This window comes from Pteropus medius, unplaced genomic scaffold (assembly GCF_902729225.1).
Source record: "Pteropus medius unplaced genomic scaffold, Ma_sr-lr_union100, whole genome shotgun sequence".
NCBI classification, from domain to species: domain Eukaryota; kingdom Metazoa; phylum Chordata; class Mammalia; order Chiroptera; family Pteropodidae; genus Pteropus; species Pteropus medius.
The window spans coordinates 19,036,012-19,063,998 of record NW_024354500.1 but is presented as its reverse complement, the minus strand read 5'-3'; the positions used below and the strand labels follow the sequence as shown (position 1 = coordinate 19,063,998).

The following is a 27,987-nucleotide window of genomic DNA, read 5'->3' as shown; positions in this document are numbered from 1 at the left end:
CATCACTGTTTCCCAAGGCAGAAATAACTGATGGCCCTTCACACCTTGTTCTGGTCTCTCCATCCTCACCCTACTCTCACTTCTCTGTCCTCCTTCTCTACACATCCCCACTCAGTATCTGCTAAGCAACTTAGTAAAATTATTTCATATTCTTACTACCACCTCCCATGCAAACATAATTCTGAAGGTATTGTTATGTCAACTCCTGGTCGAATCAGTCCCTTTGATAAAAATACTTATTTCTTTAATTCTCTTCTAATATACTAATAGTTAATATAGCATCCTAAAAAGTAAGGATAAATGTGAAATTAAGCTAAATTAGTGATAACATCTGATAGCCTCTAAGTAATGGGTAACAGGCATGATTTTAGGGTCTTTTCCTATTCTTCAAAGAGAAGAATCCATAAGATGGCTTTCTTTCATATATTTACTTCTGCTTTCTGATTTAAGTGTGGAGTCATCTCTAGATGTTAATTTCATTTCCTTAATATGTTTTATACTAATAGAATTTTTCAAATTACAAAGAATTCTAACTGCAACCCTTCTGACTGATGCCTTGCTTGGCAATTTATGACTCAGTTTACGTCACAAATCCTTTCCCTGCAGAGATTATGTGAGGAGGCATGCTGGCCTACTAGCCTTGTTACTTTAAGTACACACACACACAAAAGAGCAAAAATAGCTAGAGATTGATTATGTTGATTTTCTGAAGAAAAGCAATAGTTCCAATTTTGTATGTCTAATTAGCCACAGCTCTTCAAGAATTGGTGCAAATGTCGTGGGGTTTTTAATGTCAGCATTTCATCTGCACAAAAATGCTATTCGATGGCATAAAACCAGGAAAAACTAATGGTCACAGCAGACAGCTTGTAAATTAGACAAAGGTCACTGTGTTTTAATGAACAGTGCTGTTAATTAATGAGAAAACAACTAGAACATGAGCTGTTAAGCATTGTGAATTTGTGCGCCCAAAAAATCAATCTTTTCTTAAAATCACTTTGAGTAACTCAAGAACAAAATAACTGCCAGAAAAGTATTTAAATCTCAAATTATGCAGCAAAGTCATATATATCAATGAAGTAGCATCACAGTTCTCTGTGTGACAAAGATTCTTCCCTAATATCTAGAAAAGAGGCTTAATGCTAGGTCCGTATTCTCAATATATATTCTAGATAGACTGCTTGTTGGGTTTCTACATTTCTATATGCATTTCCTTAGTCTTTACAGAATAGGAAAGATGCTCTTTGTTTTACCAAAATTCTGTGAGGACAGAAATAAGGAAATGCAACTCCTTCAAAACAGGTGATAAAAATAATAAACATTGCCTTTAGTTCTGTAGAAGGCTGGCAAAGCCAAACTTCTAGGGGCTTCAATAAGGAAGATCAGAAGCACTATTAGTAACACTAACTTTACATTACAGCTTTCCTCCAAGTACATCAAGTACTCTGACTATTATTCACTTATCTCATTAGCAAACATTTGAGTAAATAGTGGGCATCTTATTTCAATTAAAAACAAGAGAAGATGAACTGAGTTATCCTCGGGTACAGCAGCCAAGTCACCAGAACCTGTCTCATAGCTGGCTCAGCGAGTCAGAAGAACCATCTATAAATCCTTTCAATGAGCATAAAAGATTTTTGTTTCATTTGAAAATAAAATAAAGAGATCCCATTTAGAGGATCATTTAGAAACACCATTAAACTAAAACAAAGTCAGATTAGACCCAGAATCTGGACTTGAAGAGGAACACATTTCCTCTCTAGAGTCTATACTTTGTTGGATAGATGACAGGCAATGCCTTTTTTTTTTAAATTTATTATTATTATTATTTTTATGGTGAGATTGGTTAATGAAATCCAGTAAGTTTCAGGTGTACAATTCAACAGTAAGGGATATGTATATTGCATTGTGTATCCACCGCCCATAGATTTCTTTCTGTCACCATATATTTGACCCCTTTTACCCCATCTAACTCCTCCTCCCCGCTCTCCCCTACAACTAGTAACCACTAGTCTATTGTTCATGTCCATGAGTCTCTGTTTGTTCATCTTGTTCCTTTAGGTTTATATCCCACAAAAAGTGATACCATGTGATTTTCAACTTTTTCCGTCTGGCTTATTTCGCTTAGCATGATTCTCTTGAGGCCCATCTATGTTGTCGCAAATGACAGTATTTCATCTCTTCTTATGGCTGAATAATATTCCATTGTATATGTGTACCACAACTTCTTTAGCCAATCATCTATTACAGGATACTTCGGTTGCTTCCATGTCCTAGCCACCATGAATAATGCTGCTATGAACATTAGTGTGCAAATATCTTTTCAGATAAATGTTTTCAAGTCTTTGGAATAAATACCCAGTAGAGTTATTGCTGGATCATATGGTACATCAATTTTTAGTTTTTTGAGGAACCTCTATACTGTTTTCTACAGTGGCTGTACCAATTTGCAGTCTCACCAGCAGTGTATGAGGGTTCATTTTTCTCCGCATCCCCTCCAACTTGTTATTCTAGTCTTGTTGATAACAGCTATTCTAACAGGTGTGAGACGACATCTCATTGTGCTTTTGATTTATATTTCCCTAATAGCTAGTGATGTTGAGCATCTTTTCATATGTTCGTTGGCCATTTGTATATCTTAGGCAATGCTTTTTTTAATTGAAAAATTTTTTGAGATGCTTGTAGATTCACATGCAGTTGTTAGAAAAAATACAGAGCTATCCTGTGTACACTTGACCCTGTTTCCTCAAACGGGAACATTTTGCAAATCTATAGTATAATATCACAACCAGGATAATAACAGTGACACAATCCACAGATTTTATTCAGATTTCCCCAGTTTTGCTTGTACACATTTGTATGTGTAAATTTAGTTCTATACAATTTTATCATATGCAGAGGTTTGTGTATCTATCACAAAAGTCAAGACACCAAATAGTTTCGTCACCATAGGGATTTCTCAAGGCACTCTGTAATAAACACATCCACCTCCCTCCTCCTTTTCTCCCTTCCCCCACAATCCTTGACTTCTAGGAATCACTAATCTGTTAAGTGTTACTAAAAATTTTTATTTCATAATCATACTAAATGAAATAAGCCAGACATAAAAGGTTGAAAATCACATGATATCACATATGTGGGATATAAACCTAAAAGCAACAAATGAACAGGACAAACAAACAGAGACTCAAGGACATGGACAATGGACTAGTGGTTACCAGAAGGAAGAGGGGAGGGGGAGGGGGAAAATAAATAAAATGTTTAAAAAAAAATTATGTATATATAGTGTGAAAAATAAATAAACTGGCATTAAAAATTTTTTTTTATTTCAAAACTGTTATATAAATGGAATATTATGGTATGTAACCTTTGGAGACTGGTTTTTTTAACTCAGCATAATTCTCTAGAGATTCACCCAAGTTGTTGTGTGTATCAATAGTTCATTCATTTTTATTGTTGAATAGTTTTCCATGGTATGGGTGTATACAGCTTCTTTAACCCATTCATATGGTGAGAACTTCTGGGCTGTTTTCAGTTTTTCGTCATTGCAAATAAATCTGCTGTGAACATTTGTGTACAGATTTTTGTATAAACAATAAGTTTTTATTTCTTTGGCATGAATGCCCAAGAGGTCAATTGCTGAGTCATATAGTAACTGCAAATCAATAGGAAACTATCGAACTGTTTTCCAGAAGGGCTCTTTTACATTTTTATACTCTTTTACATTTTCACCAGCAATGTATATATGAGTGATTCAGTTTCTCCACATTCTCCCCAGCATTTTATGCTGTCATTATTTTTTTAGCCATTCTGATGGGCATATAGTGCTATCTCATTGTGGTTTTAATTTGCATCATTTCTCATATAGTTAATGATGTTGAATACCATTTCATGTCTTGGGTATTGTGAATAATACTGCAATGATAATGGGAGTTAAAATAAATATCATCATTCATTTGCCATCCATATAATCTCTTTAGTGAAATGTCTGTTCATGTCTTTTGCCTATTTTCTAATTGAATTGTTTATTTTTTCACTGTTGAATTTTGAGTTTTGATATATTCTAAATACTAGTCCTTTGTCAGATATGTGCTTTGCAAATGTTTTCTCAGTCTACAGTTTGTCAGTATGAGGTATAGATTGAGATTCTTTTTTTTTTTTTTTTTTTTTGGCCTGTTAATGACTGATTGCATCAGCATCATTTGTTGAAAAGGCTATATCTTTCTCCATTGAATTTATTTTGTACTTTTATCAAAAAACAATTGAGCATATTTGCCTGGGTATATTTCCAAAGTCTCTATTCTGTTTCATTGTTCTCTATGGGTCTGTCTCTCTGCCAATACCACACAGTCTTGATTACTGGAGCTATACAGACAGATTCCTCCCATTTTATTCTTCTTTGCTGGGATTGTTTAACCTATTCTAGGATCTGTGCTTTGCCATATAAATTTTAGAACAAGTTCACTTATTTCGACAAAAAAAAACTGGCTGAAATTTTAACAAGAATTTTATTAAACCCACAGATTAATTTGGGAGTTTTATAATTTTCAGCATGCATGTACTGTATATGTTTTGTTGTATGTAGCTAAACATTTTATTTTCTTTAGCATGGTTATAAATAATATTGTGCTTTTAATTTTTTAATTTTAACACATCCTCATTGTTAGTATACAGAAATGTGATTGATATTTATACATTGATCTTGTATCTTGTAACCTTTATTATTCTAAAAGTTTTTGCAGATTCTTTGTGATTTTTCTCTGTAGACAAGAATGTCATCTGCAAGTGGAAACTGTTTTATATTTCCAATCTTTATGCCTTTTATTTCTTTATTTTAGGGGAAAGCATTTAGTCTTTTATCATTAATTATGACATTAGCTGTAGGTTTTTGCAGATGTTACTGAGATAATAAACCTTTATTTCTAACTTGTGAAGAGTTTATGTCATAAGTGGTAAAATTGGGTGTCCACGTGCAGAAGAATAAATTTCTTTATCTCACACCATATAGAAAAATCAACTCAAAATGGATTAAAGACTTAAATGTAAGGTCTAAAGTTACAAGACTACTAGAAGAAAACATAAGGAAATAACTTCTTGCCATTGGTTGTAGGCAACGATTTTTTGGATAAGACCCCAAAAGCACAGATAACAAAAGCGAATGTAGACAGATGGAATTGCATCAAATGAAAAGCTCTGTACAACAAAAGAAACAATCAACAGAATGATGAGACAGCCTCTAGAATAGGAGAAAACATTTGCACACCGAACATCTGATAAGGAGTTAATATCTAAAATATGTAAGGAACTTCTCTAACTCAACAGCAAAAATAAATAAATAAATAACCCAATTAAAGAAATGGTAATAAAAGGACCTGAATAGACCTTCTCAAAACGAGACATACAAATGATCAACAGATATATGAAAAGATGTTTAACATCACTAATCATCAGGAAAATGCAAATCAATACCACGGTGATATATCATCTGATACCTGTTAGAGTATATTATCAAAAAGACAAAAAAATAACAAGTGCTGACAAGGATGTGGAGAAAAGGGAATCCCTGTGCACTGTTGGTGTGAATGTAATAGGTGCAACCACTGTGGAAAACAGTATGGAGTTTCCTCAAAAAATTAAAATTAGAACTACCATATGATCCAACAATCCCACTCCTGGGCACATATCCAAGGGAAATGAAGTCAGGATCTTGAAGAAATATCTGCACCCCCTACTGTCATTACAGCATTATTCACAAAAGCCAAGACATGAAAACAATCTAAGTGTTCATTGATGGACAAATGATTTTTTAAAATGTGATGTACATGTACAATGGAATATTATTCAGCCTTAAAAGAGAAGGAAATCCTTGCCATTTGTAATAACATGGATGAATCTGAAGGACATTATACTAAGTGAAATAAGCCAGATAGAGAAAGGCAAATACTGCACAACCTCAATTATATGTGGAATCTAAAAAAGCTGAGCTCATAAAAACAATGTAGCATGGTGTTCACCAAGGCTAGATGTTGGGGAAGTGGGGAAATGTTTCCATTTCAGTTTTGCAAGATGAATAAGTTCTGGATATCTGATTTACACCATGGTAGCCATCATTAATAGTATTTTATTGTATACTGAAAATTTGTTAAGAAAGTAGATTTTAACTGTTCTCGCCACACACACACACACAAATGTTAACTGTGAGGTTATGAATTTGTTAATTAGCTTGGTCATGGTAATTATTTCACAATGCATATGTATGTCAAAACATCACATGGTACACCTTAAATATATACAATTTTATTTTATATACTTCAACAGAGCTGGACAAAGGCGGGGAAAAAAAGAGAAAAATTGGTCTTCTCACACTTCCATTCCCCACTTATTCTAAATCTGTCAGATTAAGGATGATTTCCCTTCTCTGGCTCAATAGCACTTTGTTCCTTTTTATTGAAATAAGATGGAAATTTCAGGAACCAAGAGACAGAATCTGCTCAAAGTGATTTTCACACTTTTGTTCTCTATCACACAAGCCCAAATCTTCCAAAGAGGACATTCCCACAGCCTACAGCTCTGGGCCTGAAATAAACGCCCCACAATCTGCTGAGCTCTCCTCTCTCACTGCTGCTTACTCAGTGACTGGAGATTTTTGAGGTTATTTTTCAGATAGTCTGAAACTAAGCCATCATAGAGAATACTAAGAAATGGTCTAGCAAGGAAAAGAGAATTCTTCTCTCCCAAAGCAGAAGTTGTGACCCCATGGTGAAATCAGATTATAACTTCCTCTTTATATGGAAATGAAGGATTTTTTTCTTAAACTTTTAAAAAGAAAAAAAAAAGTAACAAGCAATATTCCTGAACAAGAGGCCCTGAGTAAAGAATTTGTAGATTTAATTTATCCTGCCTCAGTGCAACATAGAAATGGTGCAGAGGCAGCCTCCCTTACTTTAGAATAATGATCATATATTTTTTGGTGTCAGCTATTCCCACGAAAAAAGAAAAACTGTGATATGGTTGTGCCTTGGGACTCAGGCCACATTTGGGATTTTCTTGAGTATCTTTTATAATATGGACTCTCACTAGAGGTGTGCCAAACTTCTTGGCACAGATAAGAGCCGGGGCAGCAATAGAAAAGTGGACTTGCCATTAAACCTGGATGGGGCACAGGCACAGCTACATGGGCATCTTGGGCCTCAAGATGCTTTCTACACATGGGAAAATGTACTGGATCAGAAACAGGTGATATCATATGGCAGCCAGCTTAATGAATGAATAGATTCAATTACCTAGATATATACTCAAAATCAAAATAAAGCCAAAACAAAACCCTCATTAATGAATGTATATTGACCATAGTTTTAGTTATCCGCATAAAGTAATCTTCGGAGATTTATCCCACAGATAGCTCTCAGTCACTGTAAGTAAGCAGTAATGGTATTGAAGATTTATTTCCCATTATGAGAAATATTTGTGGATTACTCAGCACAAAATAACGGGATAGAATGATATATCTCTACCAGGCATTTCAAAAGTGCAACACATCATCACATGCTCTAACTGAAGAAATAGACATTTGCCTGAAATTTGCAACAAAAATGCCATTTTTCTAAATTTGATAACAGTTTTTATTTTGTTTCATAGAGTGGGAGAATGGGGAGTGGATTAGGACCTTCACTTTCTATGCAGTATATTCCTGCAATGTTTGAATGTTTTAATAAAGACCATACATGACTTTTATAATTAAGCTATTATAGTAAAATTCAATCAATAAATATTGTTCTGCATTATAAATTCTGAGTTAAAAACAAGGGAGGACATTATTTTTTAAAGGAAAACCAATTTTGATCAACTCAGTGCCTATCTCTATAGGGACAATGAGGTGACTATGATAAGCTTGTTCCAGAAATACTTCTTTCTTACAAATTCCATTTGGTTTCTCATTCTATGGCCCACTGCTTAATGAGTCACTTTAGTCAGCCTTTCCCCAAGGTTTACTCATAAGTCTTCCTAAATAATCTCAAAGTCATTTTGCTGGAACAGGTGTTATTTTCTATGCAGCTCTCACCAAAGCGCAGCATAATACTTAACAAACTTCAGATCCGAAGAATTTAGAGTCTCATTTCTGGCAAAGGATACATGTGCCACACATGCAGTAATGTTTTTGAAATTTGCTGTTATAAAGAGATTTGGACACCATAACAAAAGAATTCATACTTCTAAATATTTAGCTCTTTTTCTCTGAAAACAGCTCTTAAGAGCTTAGAGATTGTGTCACCCCTCGCAGCAAAATGAAGCTCTGTTTTCTGTAAAACTGTAAAGCTATGTTTTCAGAGTCCTCTCTTTCATTTCAGATATTTCACCAAGTAGCTAAATTCAGCTACAGTCTATATTCCAGACAAGGCAAATCCGTAATTCAGCCTGCACACTTAGTGTTAAAACTGACTCCTAATTTGCGAAGTGTTAGAGACTTGAAAAGGAATGGCATTCCATGATAGCAAATGCAGACAATACAAGGTTTCAATATCTTCTAGGAAAATATCTTCTTGGAAAAGAGATGTTCTTAACTTTAGACATTTAACAAATAGATGTTTTAGATGAAGTGCCTAAATATCCAGAAACACCCATAGAGCTTCTTGCTATGGTTTGTTCCATAATACCTCTCTCATACATGTCTTATTCAATATTCCAGGAGTTCGTGATGATTGTCGTCTTTGGTTTGGAGTTCATCATTCGCATTTGGTCTGCAGGTTGTTGTTGTCGGTATAGAGGATGGCAAGGAAGACTGAGGTTTGCCCGAAAGCCCTTCTGTGTTATAGGTGAGTATCAATGTTCAGATACCTTGACCTCGCATCCTTTCCTTATATAGAAATTTTCCGATAGTGCAACATTTAATTCATATTAAAACTAACAATCATGGAGTATTTACCATGGACAGGCACGTTTGTGTTTAAAAGCTGTTGACCCGTGTAATCCTTAACCAACACTGTGACATAGGTATTTTTACTATCCTTATTTTACGAATGAAGAAACTGAGACAAAGAGAGGTGAAGTAAGTTACTAAAAGTCATGTAGGTAGTACGCAGTGGAGTTAGGATTTGAGCCAGGTAGTCTGGCTCTAGAACATCCACTTGTATCAATTAAGTTACACTGAACTATATGGTTCTCCGGTGTTTCTTTGAATTAGGAAAACATTGATTTCAGTAAGTATAAAAACCTCTTTTTGCTCTACACTATGAGCAGTACTCTTTTTATGCTCTTAATTAACTGGAATGGATAGCAGTGTGTTAGCCCTGATAATGCATATCAATTACTATGTCTCAAGAATGATTACAAGTATGTTTTACTTTATGCATTGGTAACTTCAGATCAAGTGTTTTACACTCTGGAATATGAATCCCCCGCGCTGCAGTCCCCAAACAAGTATCACATCTTTGCACCTACCTAGCTGCTGTGATTTCAGAGGGATTCCATTCACCTGGGTGCCAACTTGAAATTATACTTCTTAATGAAGATGCCACATAGCATTCTGGAGTTAAGATATGGGATCTTCTGGTAATACATTTAAAAGTATATCATAAAATTGAAAACCTTATAAATTATACCTCAATAAAAATAGAGTAAGTTGCCTACGCCATGGCCCTTTATCCTTAAATATTTCAATATAGATTTCCTAAGACTAAAGATATTTTTATATAAACTTAGGTAAATTTAACATTGATATAATACTTTATTTAATCTACTGGTTGTATTCCAGGTTTGTCAGTTGACCCAATAATGTCCTTTACAGCCATTTTCTCCTCTCCAATACATAATCCGATCTAGGACCACATACTGCATTGTTTGTTGTGTCTCTTTAGTCTCTTAATTTGGAAAGTTCTTCAGACTTCCTTTGTTTCGTGCCAGTGGTGCTTTTTGAAAAATACAACCTTGTGCTCCCTCTTTTTAATAAATGGAATATTCTTCTTTTGGGAGGAAAAAAAGAAAACCCTATACATAAAAGCTGTTATTGTTATTGTTGTGGTAGTGGTGGTTGTTATTTAACAGCTAAATTCAGTTGTCTTTCTCTTTTTACCTTTTCACTTCTTTGGTAGCCATTTGGATCCAAATACTGAAAATTCTTGGTGAGGCTTATTTATTTCAACTACTTCCAATCTCCAAAAGTTGATTTTTAATTTACAAGGTAGTTTAGACTACCTTCTTCATCTATGACAAGTTTTCTATTTCTATTTTGTTTTGTTTCACAAATTGTTGAGTAATCTTAGTTTCCTCTTTTACCCCTGTTCCCTGTGGCAGGGGCAGAGTGAACTTAAGAAAGAATCAGAGAAAGTGTCTCCCCATCCATGGGGACTGTTAAGAAGAATATTTTATTCCATCCTTGTTGTGAGGGAAGAGCTGGGTGGGCTTACCACGCACTCTCTGCTGAGGTAATTTCATAGTATGTACATTTCAAAAGAGTCACCATTTATTCAATCAAACTTTATAGAAATTTGGCTGTGGAAAGCATTGGAGTGACAATAGTGAAATTTAAATTAAATCAATCTTAAAATACCTTGTTTGTCCTTCACTGGAACATTCTATTTGTCCAGCTGCCTCTCTTCTGCAAGAATAGCCTGTACTTTTTGGAAATCATTATGCTCTGGAGAAAAGTGGGTATGTAGCTCCCAGCCTTGCAGGTCTATCCAGCCCCAGGGCATATTAGTGAAGGCATTTGATTTCTCTCCCTGAAGATTTTTTTCTCTTTTTGAATTCTCTGCGCAAGCAACATCATGAAGGACTATAACTTGACGTGAAACTACTGCACAACAAGTACTTTCTGTCCTATAAGGGGCCCAAAAAACAATTCACAAGGCAGATGGTTGGCCGAGATTCACTCAGTTTCTTCGGGATAAGGTCGATTCATGGATGACTGCAGGAATGTTCCATTCCAGATTTTAAAACCAATTAAAAATTGGTTTTGTTCCAGTTTCAGAGGCAATGCCAATGTGTTTCTGGCCCCTGAGCTGAAAAGAAAGTTATTTCCCAGATGCCTGCTGCCTTTTGATAGCTGTTCTCATCTGTGGATACATCAGCACATCTTAGTCCTTTAATCTTTCTCCTCTTGTCTCAGATCCTTGCAGGTTTTGATATAACATGTGGCTCTAAAAATGATGTTATATTATCTGTCATTTTAGACGCCTTTGGACCTACCAATAGTGACCTTACAAATTTAATATCATATGGTTTAGGTGTAATTGCAGTTTAGTTAACTTTTTGGCCTTTTCTTCATTTGGATATTTTACTGCTAGCAAATTAATTGGTTTGGAAGAAAATTTCATGAATAAATATATAATGAATTCCTATTAGAACAAAGACAAAATTTGTACTTGCATTTAGGATAACTACATATTTTTCAGTCTTTTATTTATTGTACATGTTACAGTTTGATCTATGGTTCAGCTGAATCGATGTAACAGTGAAACATGTTCAAATGTGGCCCTTCAGTATGAGGTCAGTAAAATTTAACTTACACAGAAGAACCAAATGTCACCTGCCTGAAGGCAACAGGCTGTGCCAGATGACAAAACCCTTTGTAGGTCCATTTAATAGATGCATAAAAATGATTGATGTCACTGATAAAATGATGAAGTACAATGTGAAATGAACCTTGTAGTTCCCTTGTTCAGCATAATTTACCGTGGTGAAATGGAAAAAGGAATAACATCTCTCTCATCTGTCCGTGATAACTGTTCTGAGTTTGGAAATGTAGCTAAGATTTCTCAGGACTCCATGTGTTTGTAAGATGTGATTACTCTGAACATGCCAAATACACACCCAAACGGTCTTAGAAGTGTTGAGCAGTCAAGAAAAGGATATAGAAAAGATTATGATAGGCTGGCTCTGCCTTCAGTGTGGGAACTGCTTTCTTTAAGCACACCAGCATTGTTCTTTCCAATTAGAAAGAGATTGAAGCCACCCTAATGGTTAACTATTAAGCCTCCTACAGCATTGAGCCCTATAGGCCAACTGATAGTATTTGGACACAACTTGATAGAGGGCCCACAAGCTAATTCCCAAAGACTTTAAACCCTCCTCTTCTTCCTGTACTGCCCACCCTCTTACCCCTGTACTCTAGCTAAAACCAAGAGCATTTCAAAAACTCGTTGATGTAAAAAATTATAAAATCATTGTATACTTGTGTTGAGAAAACATGTTAAACAACCATAGCCCAAGGAAAGAGAAAAATCTATTTGCCTTTTCTTGATTAGGTGCTTTCTTTTGTTGCTATATTTATTATTCTCTGCTTGGTTTAGGAAGTTTGCTATGAAAACTGGTAAAATCTTTCTTGAATTACAAAATTCTTCTTTATACCTATATGTTCAATTTATATCTTTCTCCTAAGACTCTGTTGAAACAACATTTCTACACCTATGGGTGATAATCACTACCTTACCAATTTGGAGAGTCAAGTATATTTGGAGATGACTACCCAGGTTGCCCTTTATGTACCTGGGCTGGCAGCTTTACTGTTTCTCTACATTCAAGCACAAATCACTCATTCAATGACCTAGGTATTGAGAATGTGTGAAATAACCTCAAAGACTGATTTTGTAGTCATTCTTCTTTTAAGCTTTCATTAATGACCTACCTGAAAATTGCAAGTAGTGCCAAAGGCTGGTACTTAGATCAGGATAATGAGCCTAATGTGTCAGGAAGCCAACAAATTACTTCTAACAGTGGCTTTTTTGGATTCCCTAGTGACTCTTTCTAAAGACAGATATAACAGAATCATATTTTTTCAGTCTTGCAGTGCATCTCAGGGAAGCATAAAATACCAGCCTGTTATTAATTTTGGATCTGTATTTGATGCTAAATATAAGGTGTTTTCTTAATGCTATTTTAACAGTTTTCCTTCAGTGTAATATTTCCACAAGAGGACAAAAGAGGCGAACCACAGCACAGATGTTTCCCCCATGAACTGAGCATATATGCCTTTGACATGAGATAACAGTCACTCAGGAAAATGCCAACAAGTATATTTCTTTAATGAGAAAAAAATAACGAAGTCTACAGCCATGCCACCCTGAACAAGCCCGATCTCGTCTGATCTCAGAAGCTAAGCAGGGTCGGGCCTGGTTAGTACTTGGATGGGAGCCCACCTAGGAAGACCAGGTGCTGTAGGCATAAAAAAATAAAAAAATAAGGGATTGTAAACTGACAAGGTCCTTGCAATCCCAAAAATAAGGGATTGTAAGCTGACAAGGTCCTTGCAACCAAGGATTGCCTCACCTAAAATAAGTAAATACATACATATATACATACATACATACATACATACATACATACATACATACATACTAACCAGCTTCTTACTTGGCTAAAACAAAATTGAAGCTTTTATTAAAATCAACCACACAGGCAAGGCCACTTTAATATATTTGTGAGTTCATCTCATTAAAAGGCACTTAAGCTGCTAATATACTCAAAAGTTAAGTTAGAAACTCCCAGAACTGCCACTGGCTTCTCAGCTGAAAATCTGAGACATTTTTCTGCCTCTCTGACTTCATCTTTTGTTCTAAGAGACATCGAATTTCGTCCTAAGTCCTTGGATTGCATCATTTTCTATACCTTCTAATCTCTTTTCTCCTTTAGTAGAAATTATGTTCCTTCAAGTCGTTTCCTATCTGTCATAGGAAATATGCCACTGCTTCTCTTTACTTCTAAGTGTTCAAATTTCTTTGGCACATATAGACTCCTTGACATGATTCATTGAACAACCAGAGGACAATTAAACCCTGTTGGATTCATTGATCACAAAACATGAAAAGCTTTTCAATCTCTTTATTTAATAATAGCTGATATCTATTAAGACCCACTATAATGCTAGGTACTATCTAAGCACCCTATAAATATTATATCTCATTTTATAGATGAGAAAGTAAGACAGGGCTAAAGAAACTTGTCCACAATTAGAAAGATAGTAGGTGAAAGAACCGGAATTCAGTGTTTGTGATTTCACTCTAGAAAAATAGACCTACTTGATGAACTGTTTTTACTCACAACACTTCTGGCACCAAATGTACGAGGTTTTATCTCACACCAACCAATCTCCAATTCTCCAGGCACAAACTGGGTGTTCAATGATTCAATTAAATTCTGATATTAACTACCTGAAGATAGTACAGACTTCATAGGTTAAGGACTTAGTCTCACAAGACTCCTCTTCCCCGCAGCCTCGACTTCAGATGCCAGCCACAACGAGGTGCCTAGGCTACACATACTTATGCTCAGCTGCTTACAGATTCAGAAGTTTCCACAACCCACTTCAGGATTGATAATTCACTAGAACGACTCACAGAATTCAGGAAAGCACTTTATTTACTATCATCGGTTTATTACTTTAAAAATACAATTCCGGAACAGCTAAATGGAAGAGATGCATAGCGCAAGATATTGATTGGAGGGTGAGGGGGAAGAGTGGCTAACATGGAGCTTCCATGCCCTCTCCAAGCATGTCACCCTCTCAGCACCTCGATGTGTTTGCCAACCTGGAGGCTCTCAGAACCCCATGGCTTAGAGATTTTCATGAAGCTTTCATTATGTAGACATGCTTGATTAAATTATTGGCCATTGGTTACTGAACTCATCTCTAGGTCCTTTTCCCTTCCCAGATGTCTGGGGTTGTAGCTTAAACTTCCAACTCTCGAATCATGCTTTGGTCTTCCTGGTAACTAGACCCCATTTTGAAGCTATCTAGGGATCCCCCCCCCACCCCCAGCTACCAGTCATCTCATGAGCATGGAAAAGACACTTATTACTCCAGAGACTCCAAGCATTTTAGGAGCTGCGTGCCAGGAACCAAGGACAATGACCAAGTATCTATTTTCCCTTGTACCACACTACCCAGCTATGAGAAAGTTGACCTTATTGTTTATCAGCATTTTTAAATTAAATTGAATTGAACTTTGTTCATTGTCATCAACTCACACACACAAAAAAAAATCTGATATTTTTATGTTCATCTTTCATAATCCAAGATCTTTGAATTAGAAGCCAGACTTTATAAAATGACTTTAATTGCAGTGTCAGCCCTAATTATAGCAGGTTTAGTATTAAAACACCTATGGTCGTTCTCTAACTTAAAGGGGAAATTAGGTTCTAAAATAGACTTACTCACCTTGTATCATATTGCATATGCTCTTGATCAATATTATCATGAAGTTCTCCATCTTTTTCTCAATAGGAGACATCTCCGGAGTAAGCGATGTTACTCCCCAAAAAGCCTTTGAATGTTTGTTAATATTAGTTGACTGTTGAGAGATCTATTTAGGTAATTGTTGACCTAGTGCACAAATTTGAACTTGTAAAGTAGCTTGGTGAGCTAACATGACTTGACCATATAGAAAATGCCCTTAGAGGGAAATGAATAACTAAAACTTATTTCCTACCTCTTCTATAAACTTCAGTAGAGCACTATGATATATTGTACTAATATTCTGCACTACCAAATGTTAAATAATAAACTCTTTCACAGACAGAGCACTTCTTATATGCCAAACATGGTCTTAGGTACAAAAAACACGAAGATCGATAAAATATGGTCCGAGCCTGTAAAAGTACAGTGTCCCATGTCCTTAAAGATGGACAAAACTGGAAGAAGGGAGACTAATTACGGTGCTACAAAGTAAAGGTGATGATGGTAAAAGTAGACATGGAGAGAGAATATAGAATTTTATGATTAATTGTATAAGACAGAGGAGCAAAAGGCACCCCAGGTTTTGAGCTTGGTCACCCAATAAACATTTATACAATGTCCACCATGTCTAAGCATGGTTCTAGATGCTGGGAAGGTAATGCTGCACCAATGGACAAGGTCCTACTCATAGAAATAATATCCCAATGGACAGAAAAACAATACACAAATATTTTTGCAGAACAAGATAATATCAACTAGAGGTAAATACACTGAAGAAAATGAAACAGAGATATTGGAGATTTTTTAGATTGGGTGGCCTGAGAGAGTCTCTCTAAGGAGTTGACATTCAAGCTGACCTGAGTATTTAAAAGGAGACAACGAAGAAGAGAAGATTTAGGCACATATTTTTCCAAGCCAGAAAATAGTAATTGCAAACATTCTTGAGACACAATGAGCTTGACTTGTATAAGGAAGAAACATAAGTTCATTGTGGCTGGAGCACAATGAGCAGTGGGTAGAGTAGTTGGAGCTGATGGGGAGAAAAACAGAGGTCACATCCTGAGGGTCATGTGAAGGCATATAGTTGCCTGATACAAGGCAATTTCTAGAGACAGGTCACCAGGTAAATGTCAGGTAGATTGGTGGCAAGCATAATGCTGAATATTTGAGTTAAGAAAAAAAAAAAAGTTCTGATCAGGCAACAAAAAGTATGGCTATATGAGGCTTTGGGTTTTTCAGTCATCCATACCTGCTTGAACTTTATACCAGCAATATCCAAATTTTACCCATTCAGAAGAATATAAACCTATTCTCTCTTTCTTTTCCACATAGCTACATATCTACCCTTAGAAACATGAAATTTGAATAATAAAAAGAAAATGTATTATTTTCTATGAGCCACTGGAATTAGGAGAATTTGGTAGAAACCATTTCACAGTCCCACTGGTAACTATCGTTAATAAACAATCCCCAAGAGCCTGCCTACCAAATTACTCTGCTGCATCCTCTTATTGCAATGCAGATTTATTTCATTAGATTATTTATTTCCTTTGATAAATTGTCCCTTTTTGCCTTGAGATGTTATCTGAAGGCTTATGATCAATAAGAAGCATTAAACTATCACTGTGGGGTAAATTTTCAGAGTGGCATTTGGAATTTGCCAGTATGAGTCCCATTAACTTCAGGGGAAGTCCTACAGTTAAACCGCTGCACATGGCTTTGAAAATGTTCTATAGTACATCTTTGTGGTGCTTTTTTTTTTATTTTTAATAAATACCACAGAGCAACTCAGTGCACAGCTGATTGCAGTATTTAAGAATGTGGATAATGTACTGTGCAGTAGGAGGCTTTTAAAATTAGATTTTAAAGCTTTATTGCTGTTAAGAGTCACAACAACAATATAAATACATCTTTAATTCTTCAAAGAGCACCTTCTATAAAGGAATTTGGAGCTCAATTAAAATATAGAGCTCAAAAAGCAGCACACATCCCTCTGAGACATTGTTTATCTCACTCTATAGACAGAAAGATTGAGGCACTGTGAAGTGAGGGTGCTTTACTGGGCCCCTAAGTCAGCAGTGAAGCTAAGAATAGAATTCCAGCCTCCCTCCAGCCCATGGCTCTAAAGCACTGCCTCTTGTGAGAGCCAAATTTAATTACAGCATAATCCATTTGATCTAAACATGGAGGAATAATGAAGGTGCAGGAAAAATGAATTTATTAACTGGTTGGTGGGAGACTATGTTACATAAATTAACCACTTTGTTTTTGGGGTACAGATTTTTAGATGGTATCTAATGCCATGAAAGAGATGATTCTAATTCCACTGGCCACAATTGGCAAAGGTCTTTTTGATTTTCCTCACTTTCAAACATAAGTAAAGGTTCCACCTGAAGGTGCTACAGACCATCTTGTTAGAAATAACATTGATTTTTTTAAAATTATGAAAAGAGTGTATTAATTTCCCTCTGTATCCCTTCTGGGTTAAAAGAAGGAACCACATTGAGTTAAATGCTCAACTTACAGCCTTCCTTAAAACAAAAAATAAGTGAGCCTTTGCTTCATTTTTGACTTTTGATTACTTATCCACTAATTCACTGTGGCTGTGTACATGCTAATCAATCTATTGCCTATTTCCTGCACATATGTTAGAAAAAAAAAATAGTTTAAGAGCTATATTTAGATAGGAAATCTTCCTTTGAGGTTAAGAGTTGTGCTATCTGGTATCACATGAACAGGAAGAAAATTTCATAGTTTAAATTGTAAATCATATTTATGAACCATCTCATTTAATCCCTATAACAATCTGATTAAAGTTTTAAGTTATGATATCAATTTTACATATTTAAAAACTGAATCTTATGTTAAGGGTCTTATCAAGGGTCACACAGCATATAAGCAAAAGAGTCAGAACACACACACAAAAAAAAGAGAGATTTGCTCACATCAAGTCCTAAATTCTTTTCCTATGATACCACATCATCTCTCTGCACCACCCATTTGTGACATAGGAACAAATTAATAAACCATGTGAGGAGGTCTGATTCCTATCCTTAAGTTTCCTCTCTACCTCACATTTTAGCTATTGTAAAGTCTAAAAGAAAATAGATGTTGGCATCATAAAAGGTACAATTCCTTTTCCCAACAGTCATCTTCCTAAGATCTGAACTTTTTTTAACTTTCTGTTTTGGAATAACTTTAGACTTAGAAGTTACAAATGTAGTACAGAGAGTTTCCCTGTACCCACGTACCTTCATCCAGCTTCCCTCGATGACAACATCTGACATAAGTGTAGTGCAATTATCAAAACCAGAAAGTTGATATGGATATATTTTACAAACTAAATGGCAGACCTTATTCAGATTTCACCAATTTTTGCATACACTCAATTTTTTCTATATATTCTACATTGAAATTTTATTACATGTATAGATTAATTTAACCATCACGATCAAAATACAAAACTTTCCCATCATCCTAAAATATCTTGGGTTGCTATCTCTTGCATTATCCCTTTAGAGTCACTCTCCCCTTCCCAGTCTTATCCCCTGAGAATCACTAATCTATTCTTCATCACTGTAATTTTGTCATTTTTAAAATAGTATGTAAATAGAATCATACAATAGTAACCTCTTGAAATTGGCACTTTTTTTCACTCAACATAATACTCTTGAGATCCTTGCAAGTCATTGCATATATCAGTAGTTTATTCCTTTTAACTGCTGAATAGTATTCCGTAAAATGGATGTACCACAGTTTGTTTATTCATTTACTTGTTAAAGGTCATTTGGGTTGTTTTTAGATTTCTGGCTATTACAAATAAGGCTGCTATGAAAATTCATGTACAGGTTTTTGTATGAACATAAGTTTTTATTTCTCTAGGGTAAATACCCAGGAGTGGAATTACTGGGTCATATGGTAAGTGTTTATTTAACTTTATCAGAAACTGCCAAACTGTTTTCCAGAATGTGGCCATTCCTTTAAGATATAAAAATGCCTGGAATATTTCATGGCAGTAAATTACATCTATGCTTACTTAAGTGACTTTTTTTTTATTTTCATAGAAAATGTATGCTTCTGCTTTATCTGTTTTTCTATGAAAATTATTTTCATAAGCAAAAGTTGATGAAATTCATATTTAACCACTCAATAAAACAAATGAAAAAATAGCTTATTAAGGAGCAGTTCTTCATGCTCTGGTAAATGAATGTAAATTTGATGTTTACATAGATGAAGTATTAAGAGACCAATTAATGCAAAAAGCCAATACTGTGCAAATTTCTAAAGGAGCTTTACTTAAATCTAACTTTACTTTGTAGAAAGCCCTTTTTCAACCAAACTTTAATGAAATTGATACTAATTATGCTTGCCTGCTAAAGGATACATATACAGCTGTCCATCCCTCAGTATCCTCAGGGGGTTGGTTTCAGGACCCTCGCAGGTACCAAAATCCTCAGATGCTCAAGTCTCGTATTTGCATATGACCTACGTGCATCTTCCCACATACTTTAAATCATCTCCAGTTTACTTATAATACCTAACACAAGTAAATGCTACGCAAATAGTTGTTATATTGTAGTGTTTAGGGAACAATGACAAGGAAAAAAGTCTATATATGTTCAGTAAAGACTCAACCATCTGCAACATTGTAACATATTTTTTTCCAAACATTTTTGATTAACTATCAGTTAAATCTGTGGATACAGAAAGTGAATAAGAAGGGCCAACTGTCATCACATTAGTTAGAGCCTCAAAGCACAACTCTAACAGAATAAAAAGTTCAAAATTACTACCAATGCCCAACAGTGCTTTATAGCAAAATGGGCCCACTATTCATGGTTCTAATGTGATCTAAAAAGAAGTAATTTGTTCTCCCTAATCCTGCACCTCTCAAAAAATCACCTTGTCTTTAAAACTATTCTCTCAGACTCTGTTTTTCCTCCATAACTCACCTTAATGTCTCCCAGTGGATCCCTCATCACAACTAAAAGAAGTCATTTTCTCAAAAGTTAGTAACAACCCCATGTGGCCAAATTAATGAATTTCAATTCCATCCTCATTCTGGTTATAAGCGATGTTAGGACAACTAATTACTCATTTGGAAAAAGATCAAGTTGATCCATATATATCTTATCATATTCTAAGACAAACTCCAAATAGATCAAAGATGTAGATTGAATAAAACTATAAATACCATATGGCAGAAATGAGTTAATTCTCTTGTAACCTTAGAACCAAGAAGGCCTTTCTAACCATACTTAAAAGTATAGAAGCCATCAAAGAGAATACTGATAAATGTAAGCTACATAAAAGTTAAAAATTAATAAAATTAGGTACATAAAATCAAAGAATACTGCATGACAAAACAAAAGAAACAAGAAGCAAAGTCAAAAGACAAATGTGGGAAAATATTTACAACTCTTATCAGAAACAGAGTTAATCATTTTAAAATATAAGAAGCTCTAGAAATCCAGAAGAAAATTCAACAACATAGTAGAAAATAAAAGATGTCAAATGGATATGAACAGAGTTTTCACAGAAAAAGAAATACATACATGCCTCTTCAATGTACTCAATCTCGCTCGCAAAAGTAAATGCACATGATAGCATTTTCTCACCTATCAGATTGGCAAAAATCCAAAATCCAACCACACACTTTTTAGTGAAATTGTAAGGAAACAGGCATTTATATTCTGTAGAGTGCAAAGTGGTATTGCCCTTATGGAAAAGTGTCCATATCTCCTAAAATTACATGACATTTACTCTTCGACTCAGACATTCTACTTCCTAATAGTTTCATCTATTTATAGTAAGTATTCAGTATAGCTGAATGAACTAAGAATACATTAAACAGAATGCAATGAAGATCATTCTGTATAGCTATAGAAGGATCTCAGGATATATTAAGAGGAAAAGAATGTAATACCGCATATGTAGTGTGCTACATTTTTGTATAAGAAAAGAAAAAATAGGAATATATTCATGTTGCTTTTTATTTGACTAAAGAAACACTGGGAAGATTTTTTTTTTTTTTAATAAATATGTTCACCTGAAGATAATCAGTAGGGATAAAGAGAATGGGGAGAGGAGTGGGAGCAAGATTGTCATTTATCTCTTTATATCATTTTGATATTTAAACCATGTAAACATATTAACTATTCAAAAACGATATAAAAGCAATGTCATCTGCACATAGTAAGCACAGTGTAAATGTTGACTATTGTTATTGTTGTCGTCTAGCAATATTGGGATGGGTTAATCAGTTCCTATAATGTACAGTTGTGCAGAATCTCACACTCAAGGCATTTTTGTCATTGCAAAGGATAATGTTAAAGATAACTTACCATAGGATTTTTGCATGAATGTCCTCATTCCTAGGCCGAAGCAACACAGAATGGCATTTTTAACTCTCTTAAGTAAAACCCTCTCCTGAAAAGTGTTGCATGATTTGCCTTAATTTGCCCTCCTCACATTTCCTTAATTTTAAATTTGGAATTGTAGTTCTACCTTCTCAAAGGTTGCCCAAGAAGATTAAATGAGATAATACATGTAAAGTGCTTAGCTTAATGCCTGGCTTGGAATAAATACTCCATAATTGTTAATGGTAGTAAACTGAACCATAAAAGTAATGGGTTCAGTCTGATCTCTGATCAATCCTAGAATCTATAAATACAATCAGAAAAAAATTATCAATTTGGTAAGACCTCTTTGTACGTTTTTGTTGATTGTTTTTTCTCAAAATATCTCCGTCAATACTAAATTCCTAGAATTTGAGAGCCTATGTATCTTCAAAAAAGTGCAAGCTAGCAGACATTCACATGTAGAAGCTCATCCCCCACCCATTGTGCCCTCGACATACACAATGTAAAAACAATGTGAGAAAATGAAGAAAATTATCCAAGCAATGCAAGACAACAAATGCCACCTTTACCTCAAGAGTTTTCAGAAGAATAATGTTGCCTGCATTTTTGGATCTCATTGCTTCAGTTACCTACTTTAATGTGGCCATGTGAATGAGATAACATTTTTTAATGAAATGCTTACTTTGCTTCCTCCTAATCGTAGGCTCCTTTACGGGAGGCTCTTCTACTACCATACAGACTTTCTTTCAATTTTTTTACTTCTGCCTTTTACAAAATGTTTTTAATATTTGATTTTAGCCCCTACCACAGACTCCAAATCTGTGCTTGGAATTTGGTGATCAAAGTACTGTCACTAATCCTCAGCACATTTGCCATTGTATGACTTAAAAATCCATCTCTTATCAAGTTTCTGTGGTTTTCTGGAGTATTTACTGGTCATAATGTTCAAATGTGCACATCTGAAACTATTTTTGAATTACGTTTTCCTAAGACTTCTCCATATTTAGTGTGTGGGAAAATATTCTGCTCCCGAATGGCACTGAGCTCTGTTAGGCCATCTCCAGCCTCCTCAGAAACAATCCCTAGGTTGTATCGTCACATGTTTTCAACAAACCTTGTATTTTGTTCTTTAAACAGAGTGTGTTGTACTCAAAAAGCTCATGATGGTAGGAAAGGAGTCCATAATAAAAAGAAAGTAAGCCCAAAGTAGATTCTTTCTCATAGCTTTAAGATTTTGTGTATGTTTCACAGGCTGAGCTGCAGCTTCGTGAGGCGGTTACCATGAATCCTAATCCTGTCCTGGCTTGTTTTATCTTTCACGAGCCTCTCTGGGACACTGTTTTCTTTCCTTTAAGCACAGATAGGAAAAGTAACATACTTTGTAGGGTTCATAAACAGTAACACATAAAAGCAAGAATGAAATGAGAAAGTTCTGAAAACTGCCCATTATCAAGGGCCAGTGAGGGTAATTTGGGGCAAGGATTTTATAATTAAAGATGAATTTAGATGTGTAATTAAACACGATCTGTTCGGTTAATAATCCCTCTGAATAAGATGGATATAATAGATCTGCACAGGGCAACAAGTAGGATGTCCAAAATTATAATGAGTGTCGGGTATTTATTTGTGGTTTGTGTTTACTCAAATTCACTCCTTTAAAGCACTATCTTTTCATTCTTCACAGAAGGAAAAGTCCATTTTCACACCCCAGTGTTTATCCCTAAGGATTATCCAGAAGCCTAAACTGTATATATTTCTTATTTCTAAAAATAATACATTGCGCATTGAAAAAAGATTAAAGAGAGCCAGGTGTACCAGGTAATTCTCAATTTCTCCCGATAATACTTAGAATGAATTCCCATTGATAGATGTCCTTTGCTTAGTGACATTTTAGCTGAAGTGGCATGTTCATCTGCAAAATCCAAATAGCACAGTCTATTGAAAGAGCTTCCTGAATATATCCTTTCAAAAACTTTTAGTATTAGGTGATGATTAATCATAACCTGATGTCATCTGAAAATAAGTATCAAGTTTCTCAAAGAAAAATTGCAGATCCCAACAGTACTAAACATAACCAGCTGCCAAGTTTCAAAGAGTCAGTATCATTCAACTGCTTAGAGTAAGTGCAAAAAGGGAGTATTGAAAGTTAGGTATTTTGGTTTTACTCTGTAAATTTAAACCTGTAATGACATTGCTCAACTGTTGGCGTATAAACATTCACATTATTACACTGAACAAGATATCTAAGCATTGGATTTCATCATAGGATGTTAGGGGATTTCCAGTAGAAGTTTTAACTTTGATCATTCATTGGTTGGAATCCAAATCTTTTTTTAGACCTGCACTTAAATACTGGTGTGGGGCTCTTTTGAATTGAAACTAGCTGCAGGTTTGCCATTTGTTATGTGTGAAAATAGGGGCTAGGAGAAATTTTTAAACATCTGAGGACATCAATGTGTAAAATCGCTGCTTCTAAAAGCCTTTCTTGTACTTTCTATATAAAGGAACATAATATACAGCCACTGTGTCATTGCCCTAAAACAGGTCCTGAATCATCCAAAATTAAATGTGACCGACTCTTCATTCTTTTGATTTATTGAAGACCAATAGGATCATACCTAGGTAATTTACTAAAGATACTATAGTGTGCCTTAAATAGGATGGGTTTGCCTCCTACTCATTCACGATGATTCTCAGAGGACAAATGCTTCTTTCCTGCTTCATGAATACAGAAACACAGCTTCCTTACATCCTCCAGTCTGTAACCCACATCTGAAATTAATATTTGCGATCACATTGTGAAGCAATAGTTTTAGGGGATTACTGATATTAGAAGAGATTAGTCCTGTGGCATTAAAAAAATAAATAAATCTATTGCCTAACTTTGCAACCCTGACCTCTCTCCAGAACTCCTGACCTCTCTCCAGAACTTCAGTCTCAATGTCTACCAGATGTCTAGAGGGTATCTCAATATTAATATGGCCAAAACCAAACTGTTAATAATAGCCATTCTTCCTGCTCCATATCTCTACCACAATATTTTCCCATCTCAGTAAATAGCACTTCATTCACCCAATTGCATAGGCCCAAAACCTGGTATTACCCTTACCGTCCCTTCTTTGTGCCACATTGCACAATCCTTCAGCAAGTCCTGACATCTTCACTTTCACAATGTGTCCCAAATCCAACCTTTTCTCTGCTCCTCTGCACTTTAATTTGGCTTTTCTAAAGCTGCTCTCATGCTTTGTCCAGACTACGGCAGTAACTTCTTTTTTTTTTTATTAAGTTTATTGGGGTAACATTAGTTAATACAATTATATAATCTTCAGGTGTACATTATCACTTGACATCTGTATATTCTATTGTGTGTTTATCACCCAAAGTCTAGTTTCTTTCAGCTACCATATATTTGATCTCCTTTACCCACATCACCCCCCCTGCTCATATTTTGACCCCCTTTAACTGTCTACCTACCCTCTCCTCCCCCACCTTCTACCCTCTAGTAACCACTAGTCTATTGTCAATGTCTATGAGTCTCTGTTTGTTTTTCCTGCTCATTTGTTACTTTTAGGTTTATATCCCACATATAAGTGATATCATGTGATTTTCAACTTTTTCTATCTGGTTTATTTCGCTTAGCATGATTATTTTGAGGTTCATCCATGTTGTCACAAATGGCAGTATTTCATCTCTTCTAAAGGCTGAGAAATATTCCATTGTATATATGTACCACAGCTTCTTTAGCTAATCATCTATCATAGAACACTTCAGTTGTTTCCATGTCCTAGCCACTGTGAATAATGCTGCTATGAACATCGGTGTATGTGCAAATATCTTTTCAGATGTGGGTTTTCATGTCTTTGGGGTAAACACCCAGTAGAGGCATTGCTGGATCATATGATAGATCAATTTAGTTTTTTGAGGAACCTCCATACTATTTTCCATAGTGGCTATACCAATTTGCAGTCCCACCAGCAATGTATGAGGGTTCATTTTTCTCCACATCCTCTCCAACATTTGTTATTACTTGTCCTATTGATTATAGCTATTCTAACAGGTGTGAGACGGTATCTCATTGTAGTTTTTATTTGCATTTCCTTTATAGGTAGTGATGTTGAGCATCTTTGATCAGTTTCTTAAGGCGACCAAAACGATCTTGTAAAATACAATTCTGATCCTGTGCTCTTCTGCCGAAAACACATCACACTTAGGACATCTAAAGCTCTTACAAAAGCTGCCGTGATCTGACCAGGGCCCGCTCTCCCGCCCTCTCAGTCCACTCAAGTTGAACTGACCTCCTTGCCTCTCCTTGAACACACTGACCGTGCTTCTACTTCAAGGTTCTTACATTTTCTGCCTGGAAAACTTCTTTCCAGATGTGGTCACAGCCACCCCTTCACTTCATTAGATCTGAGCTCAAATGTCATCTCCTCAAAGATGATTTCCCTGACCATCCCATCTCCAGCAGCACTCTGCTCATCTGTGATCCCATCTCTTCCCCTGATTTTTATCTTTTCTTTTTCTTTACCTATTTACTTGCTTAATGTGTCAGCCTATGCAGTAGAACTTAAACTCCTTGAGGGCAAAAACGTTTCTATTTCTCCACTGCTCTATCCCTTGTGCTTGGCTCACAGCAGACATGCAATAAAAAAATATTTGTTGAATGAACTAATGCATAAGTGAATTAATTACCCACATGCTTAATTTGAGAAAAATCACTTCCAAAACACCCCTGCTGATACTGCATCATTCGATCATTTAAAAAATGTACCAAATAAAAAATGTACCACTTAGAATTCTAGAAACTCAGAGTTAGAAAGGATTCTTGATACTTTCCAGTTCAATCCACTTCATTTTAAAGATATGGAAACCAGCCCTGAGTTATAAGCGGTGACTAAATTAGGTACTGGTAAAACCGATAGTTAAACCAGGCATAGTTCAAAGCTCTGTATGCTTCTGTACTTTATATCTCTGTTCTTTTCGAGAGTTAGAATTTTATATACATAAGCAAATATAATGGAACCATGAAATTTCAATTCTTTGCTGTTCTGTTGGCAATAAAGCATCTGGCATATGATATACATGGGACACTAAAAAATTACAAACTCAAGCAGAAATGACCTCACATAAGCAGGACAGGCTAATCACTCTCTTATATTCTGCCATCTCATTGGGATAAAGTAAAATATAAAAATTTATAAATTAGAAAATATAAAAATTGTAAAGATTTTTGCTAAATTTATCTGAATATCAACCATTTGCAAGTAATTATATTCCCTATTCCTAGTAATAATTTACTTCTTGGAGTTTCACATTTAAGCTTTGCTTGACTGCCTACATTTCTGTTTACTGGTCTTTTTTTGTAATTCTTTAATGTCACCACATATGTGACCCCTTTTACCCCATCTACCTCCCCCTGCCCTCTGGTAACCACTATTCTATTGACCATGTCTTTGAGTCTGTTTATTTGTCCTGTTCGTTTGTTGCTTTTAAGTTTATATCCTACATATAAGTGATATCACGTGGTTTTCAACTTTTTCTGTCTGGCTTATTTCATTTAGCATGATATATTGGTCTTTTTATTAGAGAAAAGTTATCAAAACAGTAGCATGGAATAAATTATAAGCACTTTGGAATCAGACAGATGTGGATTAGATTCTTGGCTCTGTTTACTAGCTAAATGACCTTGGATAAGATTCTTGAATCTTCTTTGTATCAATTTCCTGATCTATAAAAGTATGTGTGTATACATAAAATAATTATTTTTAAGTCAAAAAGTTAACATGATGCCAGGTACACTAAGGCAGACTAAGGGCTTTATGGATATTATCTCATTTAATCCTCATAGCAGCCCTGTGAGGAAAATGGTTCTCTCCCCTATTCATAGGTGACGACTCCAAGACTTAGCAAGATTAATAGGCCCAAGGTCACACAGCTAAGAAAGGATAAAATGAAGAATATCTGGGTTCTCTCGCACACAAAGTCTATACTCATAACCTCTGTGCCTCCTTGGAGAGCCATTATGGAGAAAGACTGAAACAGGGTCAGTGTACTAAGCTCCTTTCCCACCACTGACTAGATAAATTACCTTGGTCAATGTGCTAACCTTCCTTGGTCATAGCTTATTATTTTAAATAAATAATAATTCTTGTTCTCATTACAAAAGCAATGCATGTGTATTATAGATCATTTGGACAAAAGAGATATGTATAAAGAAACTGAACTTCACACACAATCTCACCATCCAAAGATAATCACTGTTAGAATGCTGTTATAGGTACTTTCATAGTTTTTATTTTTATATATATTTTAAGAACACATAATCCTTTGGAGGGCAAAATTGGAATCATTCTATCTATCCTGCTATATAATCAATTCTTTACATAATGATGTATTGAAGAAAACATTTACTTATCTCATCAATATTCTTCTAAAACATGATGCTTTGCAGTTGCA

The 27,987-nt window shown here is 35.2% G+C and overlaps 1 protein-coding gene and 1 non-coding gene across 3 annotated transcripts in view; both read left to right on the top strand.

Moving 5' to 3' along the window:
• Positions 1–27,987, top strand: part of KCNQ5 (potassium voltage-gated channel subfamily Q member 5) — a 451,448-nt gene that overhangs the window by 323,496 nt on the left and 99,965 nt on the right. For both annotated transcript variants that reach the window (XM_039853208.1, XM_039853207.1), the window contains exon 3: positions 8,687–8,813. In XM_039853208.1, coding sequence (XP_039709142.1) covers positions 8,687–8,813 — 127 coding nt within the window. The remainder of the gene's footprint in view (positions 1–8,686; positions 8,814–27,987) is intronic.
• Positions 13,040–13,158, top strand: LOC120595118 (5S ribosomal RNA). The gene has a single exon (XR_005650768.1). It is a non-coding gene; the product is annotated as a 5S ribosomal RNA (ribosomal RNA).